The following is a 9702-nucleotide window of genomic DNA, read 5'->3' as shown; positions in this document are numbered from 1 at the left end:
GAGAGGCTCGTGAAGCCTTGGACAAAGCTATTCTAGGCGAGGAAATAGAGGAAGAGGAAATGCTAATGGCAATAAGAATTGCCCTAGTTTGCTTGTCGGATCTCCCCGCTGATCGTCCATCAAGCGATGAACTTGCTGCCATGCTCACACAACTCCATAGCTTCTGATGCCCATTCCTTCCAATTTATAAATCAAATTTTGTGTAGCTTTGATGTTTAGGGTTTATGGGGGTTTAGGTTTCGGTTTTCCTAAGCTAATGTGAATATTTGCAATGTCTTTATTGAGCGGTATCGCCAAAATTATTGCTTGCCTCTGGTTAGAGGTTAAGGTGTCTCAATTTCAATCCCGCTGATCTTCAGAGAGGAGCTATTTAGATTTCTATCCACTATCCACTAGGTAGTCAGTGCATTAAATACTAAAACTGTTTACCTTTGAATCAGTAAAAAAAAGGGGTTATATATTGCCACTTTTGCCTTTTTTTTCTTTAATTGACGACGCACCAGCTGTACAGTAGACATAAATCATTACATTTATTTTTTTGTTGTTCATTTTTATTTTTTTGAAATCCCACGCCCCCCTTAAGAAAGAAACTGTTCTTCTGATGTGAGTGAAAGTTGGGGTGGAGATATTATACAAGGGGCAGTTATCTGCTGAGCAGTACAGGAGAATATGTGTGTGATCGGGAAGGAGAAGGGGCAACTTTTGGTGATATTGAATATCTAGCTACTGTAAAATAAAGCATAAAATGATAATTTTATCATGAGGAATGTTTGGCGAACAATGATGGTGGTTGATTTTTTTTTTCTTTCCTTTTTCTCACTTAAATACCTCAGAAAGTTGCAATAAAAAAGAGAATCAACTCCGCGGGTTGCACAGAATAAAGATTGACATTATCATGTCATTAGAAATTCCCAAAGTTAAGGTATTATCCCCTAAGAATAACTTGAACGAGTGTGACCCTTCCAAATCCCGACATGGCTTTATAAATATTTATCATTACTAAATATTTATGGATGTGATGGTTGCGAAATGTTCTTGTTTTTTAAATATTTATGATGTGTCAAGTATTGTCTAACCTCGGATTAGTGCAATATAAAAAAGAATTTGAGAAGCATTGGGGGTAGCCCAAAGGTTTTACTTCTTGATGCATCATCCATGTAGTCCGCATGAATAACTAGAGATAATCCAAAAATATTTAGTAGTTTCATTTCACCGAGACAAGTATTGAAGATAAAAATCGCATTAGCGTTAGTAACCAGGCTCGGTAACCTGCAAAGAGCGCGCTTCTGATTCTTGAACCCTGGCAATAACAGGAGAGTAACTATGGATTAAAAAAAATATTTGTATCAATTACACTGAGCTTGTGTGGATTAAACACAAACAACATACTTTGGATATTTTTCGTTTCTATTTCTTTTTGTTCTTAGCAATGCAGATGAGACGAGGTAGAGAGGGAATTCAAGTAGTGGTCCCTGCGGGTTTTTTTATCGCTCCGTATCTTTTACCTAGTGATGCCATAAGAGTAGCAAGCAGAAATGCAGGGCCTTTTCTCGTGAGCAGATCTGTTATGAGTAGATAGTCCTCTCATCTTTTCACACTATCCCCTGCGGAGCCTATAGATTAGGGATGTACGCAAATCAGGACAAGTGTCCGGCACGGATTTTACAGCTGGTGGTCGCACTGATACAATAGTTTGACTGCATTGACACCGATACTGTAGTCTGACTGCGTGCATTGGCAATATAATTCCGCTGATACAGCATTCTGATCGCACTAAATTGTATGTTAGTGATAATTTGAACCTCGCAGCATGACACGTGTCAACATCGCCTTACTCCCTAGACGATTTTCAATGGAGAGCCCTTTATATCATTTTTTTTGGGATTAATTGTACATAGACCACTTGTAACATTGTCTAACTTAAACATACTACTCGTGTAGTTTTATTGCTGTAGATAGACAAGCTGATTAAACCTTTTACTTTCTTTTACGCTTAGGTAGTGACTCACTAATATAAACGGGCGCCAATATCTACCAAAATTTCATATAAAAAGTAACCCCTCCCCCCCCCCCCCCCCCCCCCCCGGTGGTGGTCTTCTACAACATATGAAAACTTACAAGGATAGAAGCCAAGAAGCGCAAAGCAACCATAAGTACAAGGGGCCCATGTGCAATTAACCTCCCCCCCCACCCCCCACTGAAAAAGCCTATAGGATCCAGGAAGCATGAGGGAACAGCATGTGGGGGATGCTAGAAAGTCATGGGCTTCTGTCCCTCAGATATATCAGAGTCCATACAAACACACAGAGCAGACACAGAAGGAAAAGAGATAAAAAGGGTAAAAAAAGCAGCTCAATTAAGAGAAAGGGGGCAATAGCCATCATGCTGATGAGCTTTATCTAATTGCTTTTGATTCTTCTGGATAACCATATCTCCATGAGACCATCCAACTCGATAGGGCATCTCTTGGACTTATAATACAAGTTTTTATTGGTTGATTGGTTGTAGCTAGAGTTGACTTAAAAGATGCCCAAGAATAATATAAGGTAGGATTTGCCAAATCTATGAACCAATTCCTCCTTCCACAAAAAAAAAAGTACAAAACAATTGAACTGATTCTTATTTCATACAATTTATAGGAATATGTAAACATCGATTTAAATAATAATTGCTAATAGTGGGAAAGAAGCAGGAGGTTCTCAGTTAGTATAGTTGAAGGAACAGTTCACATATTATCAATGAGTCCGAACCTGCGCAAGTTTTGATCCAAACCTGAACCCAAACTGGTTAAGCTCTAATGGAAACAGAACCAACAACAATCCTTTTCTAAAGATCCACATCTCCAAATATTATGAAGCTGAGTACATAAAGCTGATACAAATGAAAGACCTCATTTGCTCACGATAGGTAAAGCCCAGGGCAAAACAACTGGCATACGGAGAGGGGGAAAAAAGTTAAATTTTTAGGGCTAAATGGCACTTATATACCCTATTGTTTCGTTGTTGTATCACTTATATACCCTAAGTTACAAAACATAGCAAAAAATACCCTGAGTTAGTAACTGTTCAAGTTTAGCTAACGGTGTTAAAAAGAAATACATGAAAGGACAGTAGTGCCCCTCCTTAGGAATTAACCTATCCACATGGTGAAAATTCTCATTATCTACTGTTACCCTATCCTCTCCAAAATTCCCCTCAAATTCTCTAAACGTGAACTCGAGATCGCGCTGATTAAGAGCCTGTGCTTTCTCAAATTCATTGACGTCAAAGGAGAAGATCCGATGCCGGAGCGACTCGTCATGAGGATCCACGTACAGTAGCAAGCTTCAAATACTTGGGAGCATTTTGCACGGTTGACAGAGGACTACGACTTGTATTTCCAGGTATAACTCCTCGCAATGAGTTGTTAGTGCAAAATAAAGTGAATCATATGGATATATATGTGGAGCATAGGCATGAAATACTTGGGAGTATTGAGTTAGATGATGAAGTAGATGGGTGCATCACTCAAGACCAAACAACAAAAAGCTACAGTGAGAACGTCCATAATGTGAACAATGTTGAGAATGTGTTTAGAGAGGGGAAATTAAACGAGGGAAAAGAGAAGATTGCTGGAGATATTGAAGACAATGATAATTTTTTAGATTATACTACTGATGACAGTGAGGGTTTTTAAGATATATATTAAATTTGTAGGGGAAAAAGATTTAGTCCCTGCAAGAGTTCCTGACTCTGATACGGAATGTAGTGATGATTTGCACAGTTTGCACTGTTCGGATGAGGATGATAATAGCAATTCAAGAACTTAATGGCGTGAATTTGAAGAACATAAAGACCTAACTGAACCCAAGCTTGAAATTGGCATGCGCTTCGCAAATACAAGGGAGTTTAGAAACCTATTGAAATACCATGCAATTGCAGAAGGATTTGATGTTGTGTAGAAATGAAGGGACTAGGTTCTCTATTTTCTGCAAGAAAGAAGGTTGCCCTTGGAGATGTTGAGGTTCATGGAAGAATTCAGACCACACTAAGTGGTAAATCAAGTCTTTAACGGATATAACACACTTCTCCCAAGAGTTTTTGTGAATAAGCAAGCTACTTCTAACTGGCTTGCTAAATGGTACATTTTGGATATTAGAAACCTTACAAGGCTTACAGATCAAGAAAGAAGGCGATCGAAATCATTGTGAATAAGGAAAGGGACCACTTCAATTGAAAGTTGTCAACAACGTGAAAGGTCATTTACACAAAATGCTCAAAAGGTCAGTATATTAACACTTTATGTGTAGTTAATTTACACTTTTTTGCTGTCAATGAACACTAATGCAATTAACCATATATCTACTATATAGGATCAAGTCATGAGAGGGTTGAAGGTGGTGCACAAGATGCTAATAAGATTGGTCAAATTAATTGTTCCCATGGTGATATTTATTTGGCTACTTATGAGTTAATAGGATAATTAGCACTCAAGTCAACTATTATATTAATAGTTTTCTTTTTTTTTTTCGGTTCTTGAAGGTAAACAAACCCCACTGGAACAAGCATTGCATGCACAAGAATCATCTGTGAGGAGAAAAAAGTTTGCACCGAGAAAGATCAATGCAAGGTTCATTCCATCTACCAATATGGATACCTCAAAACATGGAATCTTTTTCAATTTTTTTCATAAATGCAATTCACAGCCCTATGTGTATGCAATAACATTCTATTTGAAATTGTAGGCTACCTCATCTATTTCTCAAGGCAGGAAAATCAGTATGGGTCCGATTACTACTGCTGAAGGGGGGTATAAAGGCAATGGTGGTTTGTTAGGGAAGAAAACACAAAGAATGTAAGGTAGTAGACCTTTTCACTCAAGTCATTCCTCATAGGCTACATCTCCTAATAATGCCACTACACAAGCAAGCCAACCAAATTTAGCTCAAGGGAGATTTTTTTTCCAGCAATCTCTTAGTCAATCAGAAGGCAAAAGTTGCCTACTAGAAAAGGCCCCACTCCATTGTTAAGCCCCCACACCAAATATTTTCCCAAATTTGACAAAACTCGTAATACAAATTCTTGATGATCAACTTGGAGCTATATCAGCTCAGAATGAAGATAAGAATGGTGAAGGAAAGAATAGTGGAGCACTACAGTCAAATGCATGGAGCTATGACAGCAACACATTTTGTATTTTGTATGGTTTTACTTCACTTTGGAAATGTTTCAGTCACATGAGGTGTTGTTGCCTCCGGTTAAATTTCTTTTGTAAACTCAGATATTTGTCTATGGATTCTCATGTGTTTAAACATTGTGCATGGATGCACTATGGTTTGGCTGTATTATATTTGGTGAATTTGGATGGTTATATTGCTGTTATAGGGATATATGTGCTGTGTACATATGGAGCAATTGTTGTGATATGGTTTTGAGTATTAATGTTTTTGTTTAAGCAATATCGACAATGAACATATGTTCTGGTTATAAATATTTTTGTTTAAGCAATATCGACATGGACTACATGTGTTGCATGCATATATGAATATTGATTTTTGTTGTAGTTCTTACAAAGCATCATATGGCAATACTATAGCAAAATATGGAAAATTTTAAGAAAATTATGGCGAAATTATTGCCAAATCATGAAAAATTATGATAATAATTCAAGCATAACTCAAGCTTGATGCAATCAAAACTATAACAAAATTCAAGCCTAATTACTGCAAAATCAAGCAAAATTTTTATAATAAAAAATATTGCAAAATTATGATAAACATTAACATAATTCATATCTTCATAAATAGTTCAATTACACATAAACTACATAATTAGATAAATCACCATATTACAACATCATCCAACTTCAACTAAGTTTGTTCACAATCACAACATAAAATACCATAACTAAAACAATAACGACAAAAAATTTCTTCATTTCCCCTTTTTCTTTCTCGAATATACCTCACATTTTCTTAAATCCCTTTCTCTACCTCGTAGAATATCTTTATTCTCCACTAACTTGTTTTCTCTAATCTTCAATTTCAACTTTTTCTCTCTCTATTGCTCCTCTAAATTTCTTATTTCCCCCAACTTCACTCTTTGGTTCTTCTTTACCGACATCTTTTTTCACATAAAAGTCTGTTGATCATAGCTAGAGCTTGTGGAGGGAACAATTTATCTTTACATTCAAAAAATTTACACTTGGATGCTTCTCTATAATTTGGGTAACCAAAGAATCGACACCCATAATTTTTAGCCGTTCGAGCCGTTTCCACCCACTAAATAGATTGACAATAGCATATCCTACTCTCCTTCTCTTTACCAACGACATAGCGTGATGACCCACCTGAAGTTCTAGATGAGGAGAACTTCATTTTCTTTCACCTGTAAAGATAAAGAGGAGGAAGAAGTCGGAGATTACGAAAAAAAGATGAAGATGAAAATAATTTAATTTAGGGAGAGGGTAGCTAATATAGTAAATACTGTAATAAATGAAGGTGAGAAGCATTCAAGTTGGTCATGTGTCCTGTGCGTGAGAATATTTCAGAGAATGTTCTCACGGCTGGTTAACAGAAGATCCCCAACTTGCAAATTTTTTCCAACTCAGGGTATTTTTTTGCTATATTTTGTAACTTAGGTATATAAGTGTTATAAGAGTGAAACAATAAGGTATATAAGTGTCATTTAGCCAAAATTTATAGTATGATAATATTTTTGAAGTAATTAACCTTTTATGTTTTGTCTTGCAAACCGGTGGTCTTCCCGATCAGTTAATCCGAGATTACAGTATGATGTGAAATTATGACATAAGAAGATTGTATAAGCATGTTGTACACAAGAAATGAACATGGACGTTTTTTAACATTAAAATCGATGAAGAAGTAACCTTCAAACAGATGAAAAAAAAAAAATGTAAAACTTAACCCAATGCCTGTAAATTTCAATCCAGCCAAACAATTCACACTCAACAAAATGGCACAACTTGAGCGTAGTCATACTAAGAAAACTGCAAAGCAAAAAAATTGTAAGAAAAAACCGAGTAAATAATAAGCAGTGTGAATTCATAACCCGACGGTGGATCCAACCTTTAACCTTGTATGAGCTTGGATCGGTGTACTGGTTGTCTTGGCAAGTTCACATACAGGTTGGCTTCCTTTTTAAGAATCTTGGTCTGGGTCTCGGTTTTGCATTGATCCGATCCATCAGAAACCCGACCCGTTTACTCATCTACACATCAAACTATCCGATCATAAATATCTTGCTATCACATTGACAGTAATCCAACCAACACTCTTACTTCTACGACTAGAGAGCATCTATTGTTTTAGGGTTTTCGGTATTATATCCCCAAAATCTTTCATGTTTTGAACTTAGACCATCAAATCAATGAAATTGCTATTATGTCCCCCAATGCTGTAAGTTGTATCAAATTAGCTCCTCGGGTTTGCTATCGTTTGATTTGGAGGGAACATTCTTTTATATCAGTTATAGCCGTATGTTTAAGTTAAATCAGGGCACATATTCACTTTCAAAGCCGTTTGATCCCCATAAAATTCATGTGTATTAACTATTTTGGAGATGAGAGGGGGAGACTTTGGGATTTGGGGACTAAAAATGCATTAAGTGAGGGTAAAAGGCGTAGTTAAATGCCCTAAATTTATCAGCAACTCAACCAAAGTTAGTTTACTGGACAGGAAGACTAACGGGGGGAATATTTTGAAAAAATTTATAAGAACTAGAGGAGTTAATAGCATTTTAACTGATTTATGGGACTAATCTCAAAATAAGAGAAGTATATGGACCACTATTGAAAAGAAGATGCGGACTACCTGCACCTGGACAGAAAGACCCTATGAAGCTTCATTGTTCCCTGAGATTGGCTTTGGGCAATGTTCTAATATCATGTCTTTTTTCCTCCTCCATCTTCATTGTTTATCAATCTCGTAATCTGTTGACTCACGCACCTGGAAAAATATCCTGTTGGGGGTGGGGCCCGCTGTAGAGCCCATCTAAAATTTTTTCTTCTCCTTTCAATGTCTTTTCCTCATTTGTTAAAGAATGGGGCTGGTTTTTGTTAAAAAATGGGGTTGGTTAGCTTTCGGTGGTTGGAGACATTTGACAAAGAAAAAAAAAGCTTTGGCTCTTTCGATGCAGCCATTTCTGACCAATAATCTCCCACTTGAAGACTGATTTTAATATGTCTTTACATCTTGATCTATGCAGCAACTCTTCCCCGTCTTGATACTATTGCAGACCAACTGAAGCTGAACACAACTTCAGTTTGTCAGTAGTCACTGTCTTTGTCAGCATGTCTGTCGGATTTTGAGCTCCACTAATCTTTTCAAGCTTTAAAATTCCATCTTTCAGAAGTGACCGGATAAAATAATATCGCATCTGTATGTGCTTCGTTCTGGAATGAAAAGACGGATTTTTCGCTAGATGAATAGCACTTTGACTGTCGCAATATAAGACATTGTCTTCTTGTTTCTTGCCTAACTCATCTAAGAAACTTTAAAGCCAAATCATTTCCTTACTGGCTTTTCTAACAGCGACGTATTCTGTTTCAGTTGTGGAGAGAGCAACTATTTTTTGCAGTTGAGAAACCCAACTCACTGCAGTACCTCCTAGAGTATAGACATACTATGTAGTGCTCTTTTTAATATCAACATTTCCTGCTAAATCAGTATCCACATAACATGTTAATATTGTATCTCCACCTTTGAAATAAAGTGTTTTACCTGTGGTATCCCATAGATATCTGAGGATCCATTTGACTGCTTCCCAGTGTACCTTGTCCGGATCATTCATGTACATGCTAACAGCTCCCATTGCTTGAGCAATATTTGATCTTGTATAAACCATGGAATACATCAGACTTCCAATTGCTGATGTGTACGGGACATTCTCTTCCTCTGTCTTTGGTGACTGTTCTTTGAAAAGTCTGAAATGAACACCTAAAGGTGTACTCACTGGTTTAGCATCTTGCATGTTAAACCTGAATAGTACTTTATTGATGTACTCAGCTTGTGATAACATCAAAGTCCTAGACTTCGTGTCTCTCTTGTTCCTCATTCCAAAAATCTGCTTTGCAGCGTCAAGATCTTTCATTACGAACTGCTTTGATACTTTTTGTTTCAATTTTGTAATCTCTTACAGATCTGAACCTGCAACGAGCATATCATCAACGTATGACAATAAAATAATGAAGCTATTGTCAACCTCTTGATATAGCAACAATGATCTGCTTGGCATCTAGTAAAACCGTTGCTGCTCATAAAGCTATCAAACTTCTTGTACCACTGCCTGAGAGTTTGTTTTAATCCATACAAGATCCTTTTTAACTGACTACAATCAGGCTGGTGTTGAAAATTATAGTTGCTGAGAATTTACATCTTGAGCAGTTAGATGTAAAAACAGCTTTCCTTCATGGTGATTTGGAGGAGGAGATTTATATGAAACAACCAGAAGGCTTAATAAAGGCAGGCAAGGAAAATCTAGTATGTCAGTTGAAAAAGAGCTTGTATGGATTAAAACAAGCTCTCAGACAGTGGTACAAAAAGTTTGACAGCTTTATGAGCAGTAACGGTTTTACTCGATGTCAAACAGATCATTGTTGCTATATCAAGAGGTTTGACAATAGCTTCATTATTTTATTGTCATACGTTGATGACATGCTCGTTGCAGGTTCATAGCTGCAAGATATTACAAATTTGAAGCAAAA

At 36.8% G+C, this 9702-nt stretch overlaps 1 protein-coding gene and 1 long non-coding RNA gene across 2 annotated transcripts in view; both read left to right on the top strand.

Annotated features, from left to right (window-relative positions):
* LOC109838632 (inactive leucine-rich repeat receptor-like protein kinase CORYNE) overlaps window positions 1–466 on the top strand; it is a 3901-nt gene extending 3435 nt beyond the window's left edge. Inside the window, exon 2 of the mRNA XM_020407058.1 lies at window positions 6–466. Within this exon, the coding sequence (XP_020262647.1) occupies window positions 6–167 (162 nt within the window). The 3' untranslated portion in view covers window positions 168–466. The remainder of the gene's footprint in view (window positions 1–5) is intronic.
* On the top strand, window positions 3154–5360 carry LOC109835928. The gene is made up of 4 exons (XR_002245738.1): window positions 3154–4261; window positions 4352–4423; window positions 4521–4608; window positions 4724–5360. It is a non-coding gene; the product is annotated as an uncharacterized LOC109835928 (long non-coding RNA).

Source organism: Asparagus officinalis, chromosome 4 (assembly GCF_001876935.1).
Source record: "Asparagus officinalis chromosome 4, Aspof.V1, whole genome shotgun sequence".
NCBI lineage: Eukaryota > Viridiplantae > Streptophyta > Magnoliopsida > Asparagales > Asparagaceae > Asparagus > Asparagus officinalis.
The sequence above is the reverse complement of the archived record's forward strand: the minus strand, read 5'-3'. Positions and strand labels throughout refer to the sequence as shown.